This window comes from Paramisgurnus dabryanus, chromosome 3 (assembly GCF_030506205.2).
Source record: "Paramisgurnus dabryanus chromosome 3, PD_genome_1.1, whole genome shotgun sequence".
Taxonomy (NCBI): domain Eukaryota; kingdom Metazoa; phylum Chordata; class Actinopteri; order Cypriniformes; family Cobitidae; genus Paramisgurnus; species Paramisgurnus dabryanus.
Window position 1 is genome coordinate 49,745,464 of NC_133339.1, and position 24,694 is coordinate 49,770,157.

A 24,694-nucleotide genomic window follows, 5' to 3' on the forward strand; every position below is an offset into this window, starting at 1 on the left:
TAGAGGCATCTGAGAATACACATATTTCAGTGTGTTTGGCTTCAGAAAGAGGAATGGATACATACATGCGTGGAATGTTCAGACTTCTTAGGTCTTGCAGCGAATGACACCACCGTGTCCACTCTTCATGTCTGTTTTCAGGCAATGGTGTGTCCCACTCATGTGTCTGCGATGAGAGTTCTCTTAATAGTAGACGACCCTGGATTGTGATAGGGGCTAGGAATCCGAGGGGATCGAACAAACTATTCACTGTCGACAGAACTCCTCTACGTGTGTATGGTTTTTCAATGTCAGGCACTCGGAATGTGAACCTATCCGACATTAGGTTCCACTGTATACCCAAGCTTTGCTGATCAAGTAAGTCATCCATGGAGAGGTCAAGGCATTTGATGTCCTTAGCCAAATCTTCATTTGGAAAGGCATTCATTATTTTGGCTCTGTTCGCAGCAATTTTATGAAGCCTGAGGTTTGCAGCAGCTAGTGCCTCTTGTGCTCTTTTAAGCACATAGATTGCCTCTTCCTCCGTAGGAAATGACTTTAAAGCATCATCTACATAGAAATCTTGTTCAATGAATTTCCTCACATCAGTGCCATATTCTTTCTCTTCTTCTCTGGCAGCTTGGCGAATTCCATAAATTGCCACTGCTGGTGAAGGGCTATTTCCGAATACGTGAACTCGCATCCTGTAGTCCACAACCTCTTTAGTCAGATCATTGTCACGATGCCATAGAAAGCGTAAAACATCACGACAGTCCTCCCGGACCATGAAGCAGTGAAACATCTGCTGTATGTCGGCTGTGATGGCGACAGGATCCTTTCGAAATCTTATGAGGACTCCTATCAGGCTATTGTTTAGGTCTGGGCCTGACAGCAGTACATCATTGAGAGATACTGCATCAAACTGTGCACTAGAGTCAAATACAACTCGTATTTGGTCTGTTTTTTTTTGATGGTACACACCAAATGACGGAAGATACCAACTCTCTTGACCATCCTGTAAAGGAGGAGCTAGCTCTGCATGGTTATTGTCAAGTATTCTCTGTATGAATTCCGTGAAGTCATCTCTCATCTTAGGTCGTTTGTCAAGGTTGCGACGAAGAGACATGAAACGTCTTACTGCATACACTCTGTTGTTGGGCAAGCGTCTCCTTGGCTCACGAAATGCCAGTGGTGCTACCCAGCTACTTGAGTCCTTGAAGAATTCCTTATCCATAATGTCCATGAATAACTGATCCTCAACTGAAGGTGCAAATTTATTATCATCTTTGGTCTGCTGAAACACTGTCTGACCAAGTCTGCAGCTTGATAGGCTAGAGTTCTGGAACTGGCTTTTCTCATTAAATGTCTCTTTCAGTACAATGCAATTATTGCATGGACTGAAGTAGCTTGGTCTGCCATTTTCTAAGATGTGTGTTCTCATGCAATTCACCAGAGAGAGCTTGTGACACTTTCCTAGACACACGTTTCCCACTATGACCCCACCAAGGTCCAATTTTTGGGCATATGGAGCATCATGAGGACCGTTGAGTTGTTTGCGGACTTTATGTGCTCTTATTATGTCTCTTCTCAGGAGAAGCAGTATCTCAGCATTTGGATCAATAGGTGGTATCTTGTCTGCTATGTCTTTTAGGTGGTTGTGATGCAGGGCAGCAACTGCGGTTGGTATTTCATCTTTGTTATCTGGCATGCTATTGCATTCAATGAGAGTAGGAAGTGGAAAATTGATCTCACCATCTGCAGACTCAATGATGAACCCTTGATCTCTTCTTCCAGTTGCTTGGACTACTCCTGCACACGTCTTTAATGTGTACATCGCAGAAGTTCCTTGCACGTTGAACAGGTCAAAAAATTTTGACCTGGCCAAGGATCTATTGCTTTGCTCATCTATAATGGTGTAAATCCGCCTCCCTTGGTCAGGACTGCCAGCAGGATAAACATTCACCAGGCAAATTTTAGAGCATGACTTCTCTCTAAAGCCTTTGCCACAAATCTTGGTGCACTTTGATGACACATCTCCACTACAAGACTCCTCTTCCTCCCCGCCATGCTGTGAAGGAGGTGTGAAATTTGAACGCCACGGTGCTGGGCATGGATGAAGAGCAGCCAGGTGATTGTCACTCTCACATTCAGAACATTTAATTGACACATCACAATTCTTAGCCACGTGTTTGTTAGATGAGCAGCATCTGTAACAAATGGATAGCTCTCTTAAGATCTTTTTTCTTTCCTCTAATGGCTTTTCTCTGAAGCCTCTGCATTTCTTGAGAGGATGAGGTTTACGATGTATTGGACATTGCTTCTCAACCTCATCGATTCCTCTCTGAAGACTCTTAGCATGAGAGAGATTAGAGAAGGACTTTACATCTGTTTTATGGACTAAAACAGGTTTAGGAACATGACTTTCATTATACCTGATCTTCCCACCAGGGTTTATGGAAAGTGAAGTAAAATTGAAGCTTGGATTATTGCGCGCTCTCGCTTCTACACACACAAATTCCACAAAGAAGGAGAATGGTGGGAAAGAAACTCCTTTAGTGTACTTGTAGTGTGAACCCTGCATCATCCACTTATCTTGAAGTCCAAAAGGTAACTTTTGCACAATAGGATTCCTCTTGCTGTATCTAGATAAGTGAGCCCAGGTAGATCATCGCCATTCTTAGCTGCTTCAATCTCTGAAAGCAGGTCTCCTAATTCCCGAAGCTTATCATGGTCTTTAGCTGATATTTTTGGAAAAGTCTCTATTTTTGTAAAGAGAGCTTTTTCAATAGCTTCTGGAGATCCATAAGTCATATCTAGCCTCTCCCAGATGGGTTCAAGACCAGCAGGTAAATCCCTCACATTCACAGACTTAATCCGACGGGCATGATCTGCTGAATCTCTCCCCAGCCATCTAATCAATAAATCAAATTCCTCACCTGCTGTAAGATCAAGGCTCTTGGTAGTGTTGAGAAATGATGTTTTCCAGGCCAGATAGTTTTCAGGACGGTCATCAAATTTGTCCCGATGTCACTAGCTGGTTTCTTGCTAAAAACTTAGCTAATTCATATGTGGCTGCATCGTGATTAAAGTGATGAGCAGGATGATTAGTGTCTCGTCTGGGATGGTGCAAGGAAGCAGCTGAACTGTTGAATGGTATGAGAAGCTATGTGGAGAGTGAGAAAATGGTGGTTTACTCTGCTGCCTTTTCTCACTGCAACTGCATTGACTTGCATTCCAAGAGGACAGAACATGATACACTGGTGAAGAAGGTTTTTTCTCTCTATCATCCTCTAACTTTTGGGGTAATTCAGGCTTTGAATTCTCTGGAACATTGTCACTAGGTTCACTATGTTGTTTTACATACTCTTCAGTACGTTGCCTAGGACTTTGCTGTGGAAGGTGGATAGTTGTACTTTGATGTGATCTTTTTACCTCTAGATCTGAAACAGCAGCTTCCATGACTGCCGCCTCTGCCATTGCAGCTTCTGCCTCTCTCTCTCTTTTTCCATTACGTCTAATGTCGCTTCAAGGCGAGCTTTCTCTATTTTAATTTCCATTTCCCTCTTTGCAAATGAGGCCCTTGCCTGTGCAGCTTCTGCCTTTGCCCTTGCTTTAGCCGCTGCCATGCTGACCGTGGACTTGCTGGAAGTCACGGAACGTTGAGATAAAGCTGAATTACTTTTGTCATCTTCCATGACTCGTCCAAAATTTGAGCTTGAAAGATTTTACTGTGTGGATACTCTGCAGTTGTCGTGTTATCCTATATCTCGTAGATGACAATAGCAGGTGAAATCCAGCTTCCATGATAAACAGCACTTGTATGAAGCTTGTCTTTTTACTGTACTGGCTTCGTACCCAGCAAGCTAAACACATCCACTCAATAAACAGTCTTGACACCGGAGTCGTCGTTTTGTTTTACTGAATAAATGTGTAAAACTGTAAAACAATATAAAACAAAAGGAATACATAAATAAAATACCACTTGGGAAATGTCCAATCCAATAATGTTCACCAAAGACAATTAAATGATTACACAATGTAAATTTCCCAATGCCATATCATGAAAACATCTACATGTACTTCCTCAATGACATAATATATTAACATAATCAAGAACAATCAAACTCCACTTACAGACAGTGCCTCGATAAGCGTTGTTAATCTGATGGACTGACACAGCAAATTAAGAGTGACCTACCATGTGCTTGCTTGTTGTTCTGATAGAACCCCGGAAACTGAATAAACATATTTATTCTGCAGAATATAAAACTACCAGCAGGGGGATCAAAAACACTAAAATAGGCTAAGCCAGAACACTATGAGTAAGCGGAAAGTGTTGGAATCTGAAGTTCAGTATATGCTGGAGAATGAGATTGCTGTTCCTTCCTGTTCCAGTTGGGGTTCACCATGTTTGCTGGTGAAAAAGTCAGATTCTACTAAACTGGACCTTCTAAAAGGATATTGGCCTTTAACTCCTAGAGCTCAGGAAATCACTTCATTTATTACACCATCTGGATTATATTCATACTCCGTGATGAGTGTTGGCCTGTGAAATGCACCCGCAACCTTCCAGAGATTGATGAATAAAGTGGTATTTGGTCTGGAAGGTTGTGCGGTGTATTTGGATGATGTTATTGTTTTCAGTGACACATGTGAACAAAATTTGGTGCGTCTTCGTGCACTTTTGACTCATTTGGCAGAGGGGCGTTTTACAGTCAACTTGACAAAGTGTGAGTTTGCCAAGGCGACAGTAAGATATTTGGGTAAAGTAGTTGGCCAAGGTGAGGTACGTCCTATTCAAGCCAAAATTTTGGCTATTCAACATTTCACTTCCCCATCAACCAAGAAGGAGCTGATACGTTTTATGGGTATGGTGGGGTATTATCGAGGGTTTTGCCCAAATTTTTCAACGGTTGTTTCTCCGCTCACTGATTTGCTTTAGAATTCCATCAAATTTGCTTGGAGTGTGAATTGCCAGAAAAATTTTGATAATGTTAAGCTATTGTTAACCACTGCTCCTGTTCTAGCTGCCCCTAGGCTGGATGAACCTTTCAAAATACAGGTAGATGCAAGCCAGGTTGGTGCTGGGCCTATTCTGTTAAAAACAGGCGAGACTGGACTTGAACATCCTGTAAGTTTTTTTTCTCGTAAGTTTAATACTTACCAAAAAAACTATTCTGTAATCGAGAAAGAAGCCTTATCTTTAATTTGGTCTCTTCAGCACTTTGACGTATATGTGGGGGGAGGACTACCAGTGGTTAGCACGTTATATCATATTTAATAGCTATTCTGGAATTCAAGTATCAGATATGATCCGGTTCTGGCAATCCAGCCAGATGCTACATGACGCTAGATTTGCAACTATGGTAGCTGAGAGGCCATGCTTTGTGTTATTTTTAAAATGTTTCCGCAGCCTGATGAAATCGTTATAAATACGTGTTTAATACTGTAAAATATGCTCGATGTTACAGTCACCACCCTTGTCGTCCAGAATGAAACAGAACATTCCAACTTGAACCCATTGTACGAGCTGTGTCTTTAGTACCGCATGGTTTATTAAAATGTTTCTGCCAATTAGACTGCAATTCTGACACACCCACCAAACAAGAGAAAACATATCTGAAACCCTGTTGCACAGGAAACATGTCATCCACCCGAAAACCGTAGCAAAACGTTGCGCACCGTTTTGAACTTGAATGTGCCCCTGGTAACGCTATGCAAAGATACCGCTTAGAAATAATTGTATAATTATAGAAATAATTAAATAACTATAACAGCTTAACCCTCTGGGGTCTAAGGGGTTTTTAGGGCCCTGGGGAAGTTTTGACATGCACTGACATTTGTTTTTTTTTTGTTTTTTTGCCTAAAAACATATTAATGGCAAAAGTCTCATAATACTGTGTTCAGCACAAACTGGGCTACAATATTATATGATCAACATGTATGTACATGTTTGTATTTTTAAGAGGAAAATGTTTATGTGTGGTTTTTGAAAAAGCAAAATTATTAAGTCACTGATTTAAGTCCACAAAACTCATTCTAAACATGTTTTCCCAAGACTTTTCAAAACAGGATCTAGTAGTCTAGAGTTTTTTCTTCAAAATGATGTGAAAACATTTGGCCTACTCATTCACATTAGACAATACATTGATTTACAATTTCTAAGACACTTTTGATTGGGAAAGGCCGTATGCGTGGAGGCGGGAAAGCTACTGAATAATCAGTGATTGACAGCTGAGAAACAAAAGGGCCACATAATGAGCCTTGTAGGAATGTTCAACAGGAATGTAACTTTCTCTTAAGTAAAACCATGATAAGGTTTACTTGGGAATTTATAACAAAAAATTTCAATAGAATGTAAATACACACACATTTTATATATAAAATATAAAATATTTCAATAGAAATATACAGTGCACAGCATAAATGAGTACACCCCCTTTGAAAATTAAGATTTTTCTCCATTTGTTAGTAAATATGAGACCAATTTTGCTTTCTTTTTTACAAAACAGTTTTATTTAACATTTATTTTTATTAACAAAAAGAGTGAAAGTCACGGACCAACTTTAGGATACAAAAAATAACTAATTTAAATCAAATGGGGTGATGCAAAAATGAGTACACCCCGATGAATATGTTAGCAAAAAAATTAAATAAAGTGTAATTAATAGGAATTCACTAGGAAATGATGAATATAATTAATCATCACACAGGTGGCCACAGGATAACTGGCAATTGAGAGTGATATTTAAGAGAGAAAATCCACTTTCATGTAATGGCGACAGAATAGCACCACATGGTAAAGAAATGTCTCAAGTAAAATAATTTCTTTGCACAAAATGGTCAAGGTTTCAAGATAATTAGTTAAGCATTGCTAATAAGTTTAAATACTGTCACAAAAGGGATCCAAAAATTAAAAAAGGATGGACTTGTGAGAAACTCTCTGCGTTCTCCGGGACATTTACTGAAGTTAACACCTCGTCAAGAATGTTTTGTCATGAGAAATGTTGAAAAAAATCATCATGCAAGTTCAGCACAGTTGACTTAATCATCAGAAAGTCAATCTGGGTTGTTTCCTGTAACACCACACAACGGACGTACAGTGCAAAGAAGAGGCATGCATGGCTGTCATTCATAGAGGAAGCCACTGGTACCAATGCACAAAAAGCCTTTTGCTAGAGCTCATATTGAGAAAGGTAAAGACTATTGGGTCTCTAACTCTCTATACTTTGAAGCAGAGATGGGGTCTCGAGTTTGAGACTCGGCCTCGAGTGCGACTTAAGTCGCATACACAGTGACTTCAGACTCGACTTTAGACTCTTCCTCAAAGACTTCAGACTCGACTCCGCGCGACTTGTGAACAATGTTTATTTTTAGGAAACGTCTGATGAGCTCGCTGTTATTCCCCTCCGTTACCTACAACCTGCCCACGACGTAACATGTGATGTATCTGCTCCGCGCGCGCGGTTGCGGACATACATGTCAACTGCACCGGCCGCTGCTGTGCCATTCATCTGAAGCTTTGGGTAGTGCTGTGACGGATCTGTGGTTCGGCTCGCATAGGATTTGCGGATTAATATGCAATTTAAATAGGGTAATCTTTGTTTTCAACCCGGGGAGGCAGCCTTCTTGGGCTTAACGTAGCACCCTCTTCTTTACGTTACATTAGTAATACGCACGCTTATAATGTTGATTCATAGCCGCAGCAAATTTAGCTGCTTGTGCTATCGTGTATTATGTTGTGCTATCTGTCGATTTTCTGTGCTTTCCACTGCTTCTATTAATGTAAAGCTGCTTTGAAACAATCACCAATTGTGAAAAGCGCTATATAAATAAAATTGAATTGAATTGAATTTGTGGCTCTGAGGTGTTCCAAACTTTATGGTGTGGTAAGAGTAGGGCCCTATATTTTCCGCGATCACGAAATCTCGGACGGAATTGCGGAATTGGCTAATCAACACGGAATCTAGTATTAACGCGGAATTTCACTGAATTTTACATATTTTGAATTAAACTATGTTTTTGTGTGGGAGAGGAACGTATGTCTGTGGGAATGCAGACCGGGGGAAGTAAATCTGGGCGACACGCCCCCTCCTGTCGTTTCAGACCCAGTCCAAAACACTGAAACATGGCGAAGCGGCTCTCCACGACTCTGCTTTCGTCAGCGAAAAAATTAAGAAATTCGACGCTAAGCACTTAGTTCCGAGCAGGTCTCACATGACTTTTATGTGACCGGAGAACTGTTATTTTGTAAGTTTTGTCAACACTCTGTTCACGGTGAGCGCAAAGATACATGCACTCTCTCATCCACGTCTGTCTCACTCCACCTCTCACACGTGCACGCGCTCACTCATCTGTCCAAAGTGCGAACACAAATCCTCATGTATTTGTTCAGTTTTATGCATTTCAAGCGAGCTGAGGCAAACTAACTATCCCTCGCATTTAAAATATAATCATCTGTATCATGGCGCCGCTCTCTGTCTCTCTTTCGCTCGCACGTGCAAAGAGCTGCGCGCTCATGCTGTCCTAAGTCAGATCACTATCCTGTGTATGTTTGTAAAGTTATATGCATTTCAAGCGATTGTGTATAAATTATGGATCGGGTTCCGCTGGACCGATGTGTTTAAGGCACTTCTGAAGGCACCACTGCTTTGACAACTTGTTGTAGCCTCCTGCAACAACACTAAACAATGCATTGAATTGAGTTGTGTGTGTGCCGGCGCGCGTGTGCGTGTGTAAATGCATCTTTTATAGTCATTAAGTAATCCTGTTATCCAGTTTTTCCCCAAATCATTTACATTTTAATCATTAACATTAAAGGCACACTCTTTTTATGACTAAAATAACAGTAAAGGGTAAAAAATATAATTGCCAAAAATTAAAACGGACAAAACGGAATTTGCAAAAATTAAAACGGAGAAAACGGAATTTGGGAAAAAATAAAACGGAATTTGGGAAAAAATAAACCGGATTTTATAGGGCCCTATAAGAGTGAGGACTACAATGTAAAATGCATAGTACCAAAATTAAAGCAGGTCGGTGGCATTGTTCTTCTGTGGGCTTGCATGAGTGCTGCAGGTGTGGGAGAGTTGAATTTTATAGATGGCATCATGAATACACACATGTACTGTGAAATATTTAAAGAGAAGATGCTACCATCACTCTGTGCCATTGATTAACAGGCAATCTTTTAACATGATTGTGACCCAAAACACACATCTAAGGTCACTAATTCATTTTAGAAGAAGCACAGGGTAAAAGTGATTCCGACCTCAATCCAGGTTGAAGTATGGGGAGTTCTGAGGAGACAAGCAGAACGTAATTCTCCATCCAGGATCTGAAAGAGGTTATTGTTCAAGAATGGAGAATAAAAGATGTAACTGTATGTTGTCAACTTCTTTATTCAATGTCTAGAAGAAAAAGTGCTGTTTTTTAAAAAAAGAATGGAGGCCATACAAAATAATTCGATTTCGTTTTTGTTTTTAAGAATTTTTGTAGGGTGTACTCATTTTTGCATCACCTCATTTGGTTTAAATGTCTTATTTTTTAGTATCCTTAAGATGGTAAGTGACTTTCACACTTATGTTAAAGGTGACATAGAATGATTAAACGGGGTATTTATCCTTGTTCTGTGATGTGACATGTAGACAAAAGTTTTTTTGTTTGGGTCTGTAATGCCTTAGAAGCTTCCTAAAAACCTCTCTCAGATAGCCCTATTAGTGTGGGGGATTTTAAACAAGTGGTTTTGCACCTATTTGGCTCCCCCTACTGGCTTAACTTGCAATCTCATTACTGATTGGCTGACTTTGCTGCCACTCAAAAATGTAGCCAATTATTTTAAAGTGGAGGGGCAGTTAGATGCCTGTGATGTCATAAGCATCAGTTTTTCAGATTGGGCCGTTTTCTGGCTCACATTTCTAAAAGAAGAATTTCTATGAGACTGACATGTTAAGCATGTCTAGCACTTTTTGTATGTTCGTGAATGCGGGTAGACTACCATTATTCAACAAAGACAAGGTAAAAATGTTTTTTCATTCTCTGACCCCTTTAAGAAACATACATGTTTAATAAAACTGGTGTGTAAAAATACCGCAAATTGGTCTCATATTTACTGACAAATGGAGAAAAATCTTAATTTTCAAAGGGAGTGTACCCATTTATGCTGTAGATAGATATATATATATTTTTTTGTTTTGTTTTGTTTTAACCATATATAAAAGTTTGTTTTAAAATATATAAAGTACACGTATAAATATGTATAAAATATACAATTGTTTTACAGTTGAAAATATTTTAAATTTGTACCTTTTCAAACCTGCTATGTTTACAGGTTTGTAGCATACAAAGTTTTTCTTCCAATGCGACATGAATATAAATGTTTTAAAATATATTTATTTTTTAAATATATTTTAAAAAATACAAAAATGGCCAAAAATATATTGGTGAAAAATACATACATCAAAATATTTTTAGCACATATTTTTATGGCTATATTTTGTATATTTGAATTTTTTTTTTTTTTTGCATATGGGCTCGCTCACAAAAAGTTTGGAGACCCCTGCTGTACAGTATGTCAGATAAAATGCAGATTCATGTTAGGTGTGCTCTCTGTGTGTTATTTAATAGCAGCACATGACTCAGATGTTAATTTCACTGTTCATTCTGTCCTCTTTGAACATGTCATTCGGTCGAAACACTTATTTCTAACTATACTGAGTTCTATTAGTGAAATATTCTTTCATATGAGGAAGGAATCTTACTGCTATGGATTGCTGGGAATTCCCGAGAGTCCTTTATCTCTGTTATGAAACCAAAACCGCAGAACAGAATTAATTTCTGACTGGTCTGGCTGGTAGTTTTACTCTCATTCCCTGTGAATTTTATAAGAAGAAGAGAGTACATTACAGGGCCTTTTGAGGGGAAACACCGTTGACATATTTTAATGTAAAGTAGAACTGTGGCATTTCACCAAAGATAATCATCAAATACTGTAGTTACATTGAACAAATACTCTTATCAAACCTTCACGGAAGTTTCTTTCCCAATCTTTCCTAACATGCTGCATACAAATGCAACTTGCCTATCTGGCTGTTAGGTGTAATTTTAGGATGTTATGTAAATTGTTTCTTATTTAATACCCTGTGGTGATAGCTGATGATGTCATCTTGTGTTTTAATGTTTCCATAAACTGCTGCGGTTCTGTTACAGTGTGCTGATGTACTATATATGTAAATCATTTATATTTAGCAATGCTAACAATATCATGCTCATGAGATTAATCTCATGTAAGTATATTGCAGTAATATTTGATAAATAATCTTTATTACTAAGACTGAAGACAGAAACATATCCCTAATCCTAAACATAAGACTAGAGTAGTTTTGGAATTTCAGTATTTGACTCATCACCCTAGCAACCGCATAGCAACACATTAAAACCATGACATAGCACTGTACCCTTTAAAAAATGCAGTATGAAGATAAAGGGCACATATTATGCCCAATTTTACATTATGTAATATAAGTCTCAGTTGTGTCCAGATTGAGTTTGTGAAGTCTTCGCTCAAAATACCCCACAGATCATTTATTATATGAAGTTTATTTAACTAAGTTCGGTAGAAGCATGGTCATGTGATCCAACCAATCAGTGCAAAGAGGTGCCTATAAATGGCAGTCCCTCACCTCTGTCCCGTGACAGATTTTTTTCATTCAGCTAATTCATTTCGCATTAGTGCCGCAACCACTGCCGCTCCAAAAGGCCTCTCTAATCAACAAATTTAGGCCCTCAGTCGCTGGTTGTCGGAATCATTCTAATCCTACATTAGATTGAACCACTTCCATATCAGAAAAATTCTAAACATGTGTAACCCTTAGGGGCGCTACAGTTCAAAATTTATACCCCAAGATCAAAAAGAGCCCCACCAAATTAACCAACTAGGCAGGTTGTGCGCAATGAAGGCACAGACATGGGACTGATGTAATCAAAATATATAATTTATTAGACACTAATGTTTCACAAAGTTATTCCACACACACACACACACACACACACACAATACTGTAAATACACTGGCAAACAATCGGGGCAGCAAATATTCACATAAATGACAGTGGATGAAATCCTGCAATAAATTACAGTGGATAAAATCTCACAGCAAATGAAGTATACAAAGTCAACCCAATATTATTCACAAATCCTCCAAGAGACGCCCCCACTACAAGAGCCACTTCACCCCAAATAGGCCGTACACATAGTAACGGCGTGTCACACTTCACACTAGTGAACACTGTAAACAAAACACTGTATAGGGAATATTTCACAATGCCCAGGCCAGATACAATATTACAATTCACAAAACAAAACAAAGAACAAACGAACAAAACACTAAAAATACATGCTACCCACACAGGGCTTCTCCTAAACTCACCCAAATTTCCAATCAGCCTTACCAAAATATGGCAGACTTCAAGGGCACACACCAAATAAAAAAAACAATTAATCACAGCTTACACAGCTTATCTTCCAAGAGCCTCACTCCTCAACACACACCGTACTATTATCATTCCGTCTTCATCTTGCTCCACTTTTAAAGGAAAAGCCACTGATGCCACCTGATCCCACTAATCAACGCCAGTGGGCCGATCTTAATGCTGCACTTCCCATCTCAGCCACCCTACCCACTACACATGTATGCACTTTGGGGTATGGGCTCCCCGTTTGTAGGCAGTGCAGAATTTTCTTTCACCATTTTAAGTCTCGCCCCTTTTAATCGTTGGTCGAGCTCCATCACTAATTTTCATACCTTTACATTTTCATTCGACTGCAAAAGCTCCCTTTGGATGCTGCGAGGGTCCTCCTGGTATGACACCAAATTTTTTGCTTTTTAAACCTTTTATCGTTGAGCATTCCTGTTTGACTGCAGGCAGGACCTAACCATCCGATGCTGGATGCTGCGAGGGTCTCCCCGTTCAAACGCCTAATTGGAATGTTGCTTGTTTCGCTCATTACATTTCTTACCGTCCTCACCAGCATTTCCCCAGTGCATGTGGAGACGTCTCATTCGATGCTGCCAGCATCTCAACCAAAGCTCGTTGAACACTGCGGCGCGCTCCCAGTGAATTTGCCTTAACTCGTTTAGTACCGCACATCGTTCTAGTTTGCAAATGCGCTCCCCGTTTGACTGCCGGCGGGGCTTTCCCATCCGATGCTGCGAGCATCTCAGACAATGCCCCGTCGGATGCCGCGAGAGCCCTCCCACTCAAACCACTAGTTTTCCCACCGCTTTCCATGGGTCTTTACGCTTACACTCTTTGGGGATGTTTTTCCTGGCTGCTGTACGTCATTAACGTGGCATTTTTGGGGAGTACTCTGAGTTCGGGCTAAAATTCCGAGCTCAGAGCCCTCTCCTCGAACAGCATGCCAAATATGCTTTATCTCATTCCCTATCGATTACATGTTAATGCAAACTCGTGAAAGCGCGTTCAAAATGCCCCTATTTGGGTGGGAAAAGACACGCACTGTTTTGTGTTTGTACCTTTAAAAGCAAATAAGTTATTGCTCTTCTCTTCCTTACCAAAAGAGATGCTTTGGTTAAAATATATCTGATTTCTCAAAAAAGCCCCAAAAAATAGCAGACAACATCCAACTCACTGAAGGCAGAAACTATGGTAATACAAGACTGTCAGTCAGCGGCCGTGGGCGGAGCTTTAGCAGTGTGACATCACATTGCTAAGAGAATCAAAACAGCATGTCTAATGTAACTGCATTGGTTTAATAGGGATTTTTTTTATTGTGGGGCGGTTGCGTACAAACACCTTTTTAAAAGTGGATTTTGTATAATAGGTGCCCTTTAAAACAACTTGGTTATGCAAGTCAATTCACCCTACAAGCTTAAAAATGTTTTAAACCCCTTTTACACTTCGACCAAAACACATCTAAATACCAGATGTAAACAGGGCCTATGTGTGTATGGGTCTGTTTGAAATAGACTGAACATTAAGTTGTAAGCATTTGGAAAGTAAAGAGGCTAACACAGTGAGCTTCATGACATCATTTCCTCTTACTCATACGAGAAGATCTGACCATGACCACACAGCTATGAATGATAAGAATGAGAGTGAGGTGTTTGAAAGTGGTTTGTCTCTTTAGTTAAACACACTACAGCATTCATCACATAAACATGTCAGATCAAAAACATCACATCATTTTCATTTATATTTGATAGGGAGAGTTTTTAAAAGGTTAGGACAGCTGTTAGGTTATAAAGTTGGATTTTATACTTTGTAGTTTTATAGTTCTTTGTTTCTTTTTTTCTTTAGGGTGGTAGTTTTTTTTTATAAATTCCTTAAAAAATGAGTTATAGTTTAATATGTAGCTGGCACAAATGTAAAGTGTCAGTTATTACTTTTATTTTACTTCAGTTAGTGTCTTTTTTAATATTTCATGTTTCATTGAGTATGAACTTCGCTGTTGCTATGTGAAGGTAGCACAGGTTTTGAATCTGAAAGACAACGGCAGATCGACACATGGTCTGTGAGAGAGAGAGAGAGAGAGAGAGAGAGAGAGAGAGAGAGAGAGAGAGAGAGAGAGAGAGAGAGAGAGAGAGAGAGAGAGAGAGAGAGAGAGAGTGGAAATATGCTTGTTGTACAATTACAGAGAACTTCTGTGGAATCACATGATCACTTCATTGTCTCTTAGATAATTTCACATTTGATTATGGAGTACACTGGAAAACGTACACGTGTGATGAGAATTTAATCTCATCAAAAACTAAATTACACAAAAAATATTAATAACAAGCACCACTGCACATTATATGACATTATCAATGTACTGTATGTTTATACAAACCCTAAACTTAGCCTGCTCTGTTTGCACTACAGCTTAATCTCACACAGAGTTAAGTTATTTACAGCACTACATGACATACAGTACAGTAAAACATACTGTACAGTATGTGGTGCATTAAGAGCACACATAAAGTCTTTTATAACCAATGGGTTTATGTAATCTGATGGCCTTATGGTTGATGATTATGCTCTTACTTTATTCTAGTCTCAGCCTCAGACATCACGTGACGCAATAACACAAAGCCGTCTGATTGAAGAAGAAAGCTGTCACGTTTACTTCAGTGATTATATTAAGATCGAAAATATGGCGCTTTTTTAAAGTTCATGCCATAAAGTCTTTAAAAGACGCGCAAAAGTTTTGCTTGAAGCAACTAGTGAAATCTAAAAGAGATATTTTAACATGTTTGCCATTGTTGTTATAAACTTTAGAGACATTTGTAAGACTGTAAGGTCTGTTATTGTGGAGACATCTTCCACGCCTTTAAACATGACACAACACAATACAAAGTGAATTGCTTTACATGTCAGTCATGTGGTCTTTTGGCCGATCCCTAGCCATTCAAAGAGGCCATGGTTTCTTCAGTTACACAAGACTGACATTATTCTGCCTTACTAACTTCTCCTGGGTCAAAGAGATTTGATAGCATAGATGTTTATTAACTTATTGAGTCTGAGTTCATGTAAACTTAGTAAGTACACTCACTCATGTGCCTTCATGTGGTCGTTATGAAAGTGTTTCTTGATGTCATCTTGTAGTTCTCATGTGCTGTGGCACACGGTCAGGTTTTTCACTTTACTGTAAACGTCAGTGTTGCAGGAAGAAGAGAAAGACAACCGGCAGGACTTGTCAACTTTCAACCTGTTATCTGTGATCAATCATCAAATATTCCCCTTATAGTCAATGTTTGAATATTTAACCAATATTCACTTCAGGTTACATAAACATATAATTTTTTTAATGTTAATGAGTAGAATTTAATCTTCCCTCATGTATAGTTTATTATTGTAAACGTGAGGAAAGCAACACAGTGGTTTATCTCTGTATGTACTGTATGTGCAGTCACACAGCTGAGTTTATTGGCATTTCATGATTTGATTTGATTATACTCTCAAATAAATGTATCCTTTGATCTTTGTCATGGAACACATTTAATAAAATAAAGAGACATTATACTGATGACAACTGTGTGTTAATGTATAACACTCAGATAGAGTCACACATTCTCAGACAGACTCTCATACACTCACATTTAATGTGTTTAGTACATACGGTTCTGTAACATTCATGTTTTCTTAGGTAAACCACAACACAGCATGACTTCAGGAACCTGCTCAATTTCCCAGCAAGCCGATTACAACGTATTGAGAAGTTACAACAGTCACACCTCTTCTCTTTAATCTATACTGAGTAAAGCTTATCACTTATCATCAGTGACATCAGATCTTACTGTACACACACACACACTCAAGTTTAGATGATAATAAACAAAGTTTTTTGATATGTGATTTGTTATTTGTATTGGTGTGTGTGCTGTACTTAAGAGGTGGAAACAACATGACAATTTAAAAAAACACAATCCCCATTTTGATACCATGTGATACCAAGTGACTTTAGTTGTTTTTTATTAAATCAGTGGTTCTCAAACTTTTTTGCAATTCATGCCATGAAACACAATCTCAAACTTTGAATTCAACAAAACATTTGAAATTATACACTGTAGTTATGTTGGTTAGTAGCCTTATTTGTCTGAGGTTGATTTACACAGAAGCTATGATAAATGAATGTATAAGTCTATTTTTTTTAAAACTGGTGCCCCCCATCTTGTGCCCGTCCCCTAGGTTTAGTCATAAATACAGTTGACTGTAATCCTGAGTTTCCTCATATCCTCATATCTGTAAAGTCTTACTGGAAGAGTCTGCGAGAGGCAGCGAGGGAGGGGAGGAACATTCCCGTTCAACATGAATATCTCTGAATAAATTTTAACCCTTCCCAGAGATGCTCACAATCAGACGCCTGTCGTAACTCTTCACTATTTCAAACATTTGCCCAGAGGATGATTTTGTTTTCTTAAATAAAGAAGTTAAAAACCAGGACATGGATTTATTTTTACAAAAATAGTGCTCTTTAATAAGTTATTGAAATGTTTTATAAATATAAATATGTCAAGACAAAAGATAAAATTCCAATTTCATCTTCACATAAATGTAAACAATGTGTTGTTGAAGAAACACGGGTGTTAAGAAAAAGCCCATGTATGTTAATACATTCAGTTACAAGCAGTCTCTTATGAACTGCCCCTTATAAACACAAGCACATACACTTCAGTAATAAAACAGACAGCTATTTTCATTTAAAGTGTTCAAGTAGATTGTTTACATACAGTAATATACTCTACGTTTCCTTCTCAACATCGTCTTCTTTGCATGTTTGAACTGTTTTGTCATTTCTCAACAGCTCTGTTAAGGTGCTACGCGTGTTACTGACTTCTTCCTTTTTCCCCTGAAAGGCACAATTGTTTACTTGGAAGAAGGTGGAGGCTGGTTTCTGTTAAATGGCTTTGCTGTTTCACTGCTTGGCTGAACTCACAGATCCGAGGCAGTGCAGAGAGGCAGTTAGGGGTTTGTTTTTCTGGCACCGGTAAAGGCAAAAAAAAAAAGTACAAATGTTCATTCATCGAGCCATTCGCTGGCGTGAACACACAGTTACATGAACATGGCACAGTTAACCGTTCACTAACTCCACCAACGTCTTGCTTAAATCTCAGTGCATCTCCTTGACTTTATTGTCTGACATCTTTAGCTACTGTACGTTTCACATCTCAGTGCACGTCCATCAAATTCCCAGCGCTTCTTCAGATAGGAGCGTCATACTCCTGTAAGAACTCCTTCAGCTGTTGGGGCAGCTGATCTCTTTTACCGGAAATGTCGATATGTCCGTTCACAGTCTTTCTGCACAGATGCTGCAGGGACGACATAGTGCAAGGCAAGGGCCTGGATAGCTCAAGAGGGATCTTCTCCCCTCCTGAGAAAATGTAGTACGCGCTTTGAGAGTTTCCCATCGACTGAATGCTTCTTGAAGAGGGCATGTAGTGATGGATTAGCTTAAGCACGCAGTCGAAGCGAGGCACGGACTGTGTGCTCTTAGAGTCTGTCTGGAGGAAGAAGGACTTGTTGTCGCATTGCACCCTCAGGTTCTTCGTGCCCGACTCGGTTTTGACGCTGAGCGTGAAAAAGTGTCGCTTGTCCGAGCTGTCTCTGACCAGGAAGGTGCCGCTGGGTTCGGCATTCAGCTCGTGATTGGCTTCTTTGCCGCTGATGGAGCCCCAGTAGAAGCCGCTCTCCTGGAGCTTCCGGACGGCACGCTGGACCATCTGATACTGAAGCTTGGAGCTGAATGTCTTGTAACGTTGAGGCTGCAGCCGCGTGCTCACGTCAAACGGGCTGCCGCTCATTGCGATGTCGAACTTGCTGTGTGTTACCATGGTGCTCAGCACAAAACTTCAGATGTCAGGAATACCGCGGTAAAGCGGATGAATGAGAACCTGGAGAAAAATGTTAGGAAACATTAGCTTTAGTACACATTCACAGATGACTAATAAAGATTAAAAGTTTTTCTGACACATCTGAACATCTGACACTTGAACTACACAGAATGCTTTTCATTTGGCTTTCAACTAAAAAATAAAAGTATTTCTTTAACTTTTAATGAAGCACTTAAGTACAAGATGTTGTATTCACCCTGCTGAAAAAAACAATAAAACCATTACATATAATTCTAATGGTTTCCATTAAAATACCAGTAGCAGTAGATCATTAGCTTTTACAATTAAAACCACTACACTGTAGTGTGTTTTGGGCAATATTCCATTAGAACCAATAGAACCAATACATACCATTAGAGACCAACAAAAACCAATACACTGTAGTGTGTTTTGGGCCATATTCCATTAGAACCATTAGAATTTTCTGTAATGGTTTTATTGTTTTTTTTAAGCAGGGCACACATCTAAGTTTAGTAAATAAAGCCTCAGCGGTATCATGATTGTTTTAGGCAACAGCTACATTTATTCATTTTGGTATAAATTACAAAACAAGAGTATTTCTTACCTTAGCTTTATTCTGTTGTTGAGAGAGTTGCTGTTGTAGCAGTAGTAATCTTCTGTGTCAGATAAAGTTCAGTGAGTTAGTGTTTGTGCTGCTAGTTAACTTTCTGTGTCTCTCTCTCCGTGTGTGTGTTTTTGTACTCTGTACTCGTCATGTGTTCTAGTTAGGCTCCTCCCTCACTAGGGCTCTTCCAGTAACAGTAGGCTGTCTGTATTACTATTCCTGGTACCACACGTGCCCCCCCTCCCATCTTACTGTAAATCTCTTCCTTACCACATCAACACCACCTCACCCTACTGTTGATGAACAAGCACAGTTGCCTAGCAACAACACTAGATTGTTTATACAAAAGAACTTATATTGACAACAAATGAAAGCCAATAGAACATTCCATTGCAACACCAGCGCCTAGCAGCTAGGCTTTCGCCATTTTGGAATGAGAGCGACTCAGGAGTCGACTAGAAGTGATGTGTCCACTAGTTTCTTGTTGTCGCTATGGCAATATCAGCTACTTTGTAAAAAAAAAGTACATTAAAGATCAAATCCAAACTGAATGATGATAACTCAAAATAACATAGCCTACAATCAGACTGATCATCAAATCCCTTTTAACAGCTTATTTTCCACACTAACACAAAATTAATAAATATAGGCTCCATAAACATATACACACATATACATCAGAATTGCTCGAAATGGATTAAGTTTAACAAAAAACACAGGCACTGTCCAAAAGTGTCAATTATAGGAACAGACATATGCATCATGTTTCCTGCTGAAAAAAAACAGCATCAAACCAGCATGGAAATTATGCTGGTCCTAGCTGGTGCTAATGCTGGTTTGTTGCTGGTTTACCTGATGCTAATGCTAGTGCTGATGCTGGTTTAGCTGGTGTTCACTAGCAAACCAGCACCAAAACACAACATATGCTGGTCTTCATGGTATGCTGTTTTTTTAGCTATCATGTTTGTAGCGGGATCCATGGGATTAATATGTACAAAATATATTTCATACCTAGTGAAGTTGGTAACTAATAATAGGAGTACATGTGTAAAGTAGCATAAAATGGAATTACTCAATAAAGCAAGAAAAAAACTACCTCAAATATGTATCTATTTAATGATTGGATTCCACAACTGATAACAACAAGACAATGCAGCATTTACTGTAGGTGTAGCAAGTGAATGTTTTTACTGATGGCTTAATTTAAGAAATTTCCTATTGCGCTTCTAATTTGGCTGTGAGTTTCGCTGAGAATGAACTGGCTGGGAGAATTCTCATTCCAAAATGGCGACCGCGCTACCGAACCGCCACCTAGTGGATATTTCTAAAAACGCATCAGAGTTACGTCTCTTGTTTTTTATACTCTTTGTTTATACGCAAACGAGCTGACGCCAGGAGTGACGTCGCGCGAACACCTCAAAGATGTTTTGTTTCCTATCCTTCATATATGAACAAACATAATGTAAAAATAAAGGTAAACAGCAAGTAAATACGAAATAATACTGTAGATCTAAACAGAAAGTTATTGCGTTATCTGTCCACAAGAGGGCGATAATAATATTACACACTACTGAATATACAATAATACTGAATAAATCTGATAATTCCATAACTATGAACCATAGATTTTTTATGTTTTGAATATTGATTATTAGTATTCTTTTATTTAAATATGATGAATGACCATTAAAATCCAAGATACTTTAAATAATTAAAGTGATATAATTTACAATAGCCTATGTATTAGACGGGATGACCAAATGTAAGGTTTGTGTCACAGCTGCACTAAACTTAACTAGTCTCCTACATACTCCATAACATGTACATACTCTTTGCATAACCTGCTTTTTATTCAGTATACATTGTACATATTTACACTTTATTTTTTAATATTCAATTGCACTTGTCAATTTACACAGTCCTGCTATTTGCACTTCTGGTAGATGCTAAACGACGTTTCATTGCTGTGTACCTGTACTATGCAATGACAATAAAGTTGTCTATCTATCTATCTATCTATCTATCTATCTATCTATCTATCTATCTATCTATCTATCTATCTATCTATCTATCTATCTATCTACTGCTAAATTATAATTATTCTTCTTATACATCAGTTTTAACATTTACTGTTTTATAAGGCAAAAAAATATTAAAGCACTTTATTATGTTTTATTCATATGTCCAATTACAGTTATTAACTAGCAGTCCTTAATAGACAAATAAGTTGTTACGGTTGAATGTTACGGTTGATTCATTTCTGACTTCTGACAGAAGTTGAATGGTATATGTATACAATGTGACTTTAATTTTACATTCATCACCAGTGTTGGGCAAGTTACTTCCAAAGTGTAATACATTATATATTACAAATTACTGTCATTTGAAAGTAATTAGTTACATTACAATATTACTGACTCTGAAATGTAATGAGTTACACTACTTTTGCGTTACTTTTGAGTTACTTTCATCAAAATAACAGAAGTATGACTAGGCATTATAAAATGTTAAAATGTAGTTTATTGCTGCTTATAAATATAGAAGTTATGTGTTGGCCCTCGAGCTTTGAATAGGCACAGTGAAGACTTATGGCAAAAAACAGTAACAATGACTGTCAGAGTCATAAACATGGACAAATGATTTGGTAAAAGTCTGGTAAATGATGGTAGACATACCAAAGACAATAAAGCTAGAGCCCACTATAATGCAACCTATAGACTAATAACATGGCAAGACACGCAACCTCTTTTCATTTCTATTCTTTAATTCACTTTAATTCAGATTCACAGGACAAACCTGGCATGCACTGGGTTGACACAACTTATCAAAAAGTGCTATTGGAGGATCAGGCCTCAACGAATACAGCTCATTTCAGTACAATATAAGGATTACATGTAGGTTAACATATATTGCTTAATACAACACAGACAAACAGAGAAACACTGCTTTTTGCCAAACAATGAATATAGGCTCCCATACAAAGGCTGGTAAAACTTTAAACAGTGATGTTTAAATGTACTATTTAAATAACCATGTTTAAGTCTACATTGTTTAGGTTGCTGTTTGTAATAAAACCGTAGATAGCATAGGAATAGCCTAGCAATCTATTATGTATATGGACTGTAACCATAGCAACGTTAGCTTACCTCGTCATTGCTGGTGTGGTGAAATGGATTTTACTGGCAAGATTTCTAAAAGTCTCTTTACTTCTGAGGTTCAAGCAGCACAGGAGACCGATAGAAACTTTGTTGCCTTTACTTAGTGTTTCATTCGCAGAATTTTGCGTGTGCGTCGCTACCGGACCTGATTGCGACCACTTTATTCAATGCTTATACAGCCGCGGACTTCCCAGATTCGGCTCTTTAAGAAACGCGTCAAATACAAAATTTAAGTAAAAATGAACATGCTGCATACAGCACCTGGAAACAGACATACGCTGCGTCCCAAACCGCCTACTTAGGCAAAGAGTACGAGAAGTAGTGCTTTTCGCCTACTATATAGTATGGAAGTATGCTGTTTGGGACGCAGCCATTACTATTTTACCCGCAGCTTTTTCCTGTGTGGATGCTGGTCGCACGCATTGGTCAAAAAAAATAAAATAAATAAATAACACGTCTATTTTTGAAATGCATTGTTGTAACGCGCTCGTTACTAAGACTGTTACGAGTAAAATATTACCAAAATTTTATTAGTAACGCGTTATATTACTGCGTTACAGCAAAAACTAATATATTACTGTAATATATTATATTTTGTAATGCGTTACTCCCAACACTGCCGGTAAGTATCGATCGTCGTTATAGTTTTCCATTCTAGGTTTTCAGGACATACAGGGTGAGTTAGCTTTAGCTCTTAGTACAAGTACAGGGCGAGTTAGCTTTAGCTCTAGGTACAGGTGAGTATCGATCGTTGTTAGAATTTTCCACACAAACTCTGTACAGTACCTCAATCGATGAACCCACACTCTTCCGCTTTCTCTGGGCCAAGGTGGTAGCGGGCGGTCATAGGATTTGGCGATTTATTGTTGCGGCAGCGCACGCTCGTCCAGCAGGGGCTCCCTGGACTTGAGGGCGAGTACAGACAAGAAAAGAGACGGCATAGCACTGCAGAGCTTCAAGTGCACACACGTCAAGAGAAAGCTCACCCACTGCACTCCACACACACTCCAGTGATTTAATAGGGTCCGTACTCTACGCCGGGTCAAGGTCCGTCCTGAGGGAAAACTTGAGTTCACTGTTGCACACAATATTCGACCAGTCGGGTTAGGCCCGCAAGACCACAGTGATTCCACTCTGCCACTTCAGCTCCCCCACTGATCTCCACATATACGGTGGGGCTGTTAAACAACCGCTATACTTTGCAACACCAATGCACGGGTCAGAGGTAATAACAAGCATCAAAATCCGTTTTACTCACAGTCTGTATCAATAATCTTCTCTCTCTCTCTCTCTCTCTCTACAGATCACTCACCGGATGCTCCCCCGTTTCGCAGTGACTTCGCCCAGGCAGCTTTCCTTCTCTGTGTCTTTGGTACAACACACACAATGGTAAGTATATTTTCTTCTTAATATTCACGTTGCTCACCCCCTGTTAAACTCGTTTGTTTCCCATCCTTCTGATCGCTCAGCAAAGTCCTCCAAAGCCTCACTCGTCCTGCTTTACTTCCAGGTGTTGACTCACCGCTTCGCCCGTGGCGCTTCTTCCCCAAAAACATACATCCAGTTTACTTGTAATGATTGCAACACTTCCCAGACAACAACTACTCCTTCCTTTCATCCTTTTCAGCCCCGCACTCTTTCTGCTCGCTCCAAGCGTTCGCCGGATCAACGGGGCCCGCGGACTCTTCAGAAGGATCGTGTTGCTGCGCCCTTGGCGGAAAAAAGTTTGCCCCGGAAATCAACCGCACTTTCTGTGTTTTTGGATGTCCTATTTATGTGTCTCTTCCTTACTGCATAGCCCAATCGCAAATCGCCATGCTAAATGATATCACCTGTTTCTAATAGAGCCCCGTTTTAGTTGCCATGGAAATCCAGGAAGTATTTGTGTTTGGAAATCACGGTCCGGGCGGAACCTCTCTTCACCATTTTTGGTTCCGCCCTTAAAGTCACTCCGTGACACATACCTGATTCCATGCCTTGTTTGATCCGTGTGAGTACTTGGTCTGTTTAGTCTAGTTTATTCAGTGTTTAGTGTTCTTTCTAGTTCATGTTTCAGTGTTACCTTGTTTAGTGTTATCATTCATATTTATTATCTTGGTTATGTTGTTTTGCCCCCTCTTGGGTTGTTTATTTGTGTTTTTGTTATAATAAATTCCTATTTTTGATACACCGCGGTGTCTTGCGTTTGGGTTCTGTCTTACGCACCATGACAGAATGAACAGTCCCACTGAACCCAGCAGACACATGAACCTTTCAAGAGACTATGACAGTTTTCGAGGATCAGGGTTGGCGATCCGCAGAACGCCCTCCTCCAGAGGAACCGCCATGTCTGTTCATGCTCCTAATCACCAGATGGCGGCCGCTTCCAGAGCTTCTCTTCTCGTCCTGCTTTTCCCCATTATGGAGGATAGGGCCATGGAGGTTGTGGCCTTAAGTGATTTGAATCCCTCCTCTCCTACCCCAGAAAGTTTCACTACACCTGTCTCCCTTCGTGGAAAACGGGAGAGGAGGGTGTAGTGGGAGTCACCTTCTAAGAGGTCCTCATCGGAGTTTGCCTCTCCTGCCACAGTACTCACCTCTCCTGCCGCAGCTTCTGCGCCT

General features: G+C 39.3%; 1 protein-coding gene across 1 annotated transcript; it reads right to left on the reverse strand.

Annotated features, from left to right (window-relative positions):
• Positions 1-16,434: 16,434 nt before the first annotated feature.
• Positions 16,435-19,088, reverse strand: socs3a (suppressor of cytokine signaling 3a). Its single transcript, XM_065249931.2, has 2 exons — positions 18,936-19,088; positions 16,435-18,370 (listed from the first exon to the last, which is right to left on the reverse strand). Exon 2 carries the CDS (start codon positions 18,308-18,310, stop codon positions 17,681-17,683), a length of 630 nt encoding a protein of 209 aa, XP_065106003.2. The 5' UTR covers positions 18,311-18,370; positions 18,936-19,088; the 3' UTR covers positions 16,435-17,680.
• Positions 19,089-24,694: the final 5,606 nt, after the last annotated feature.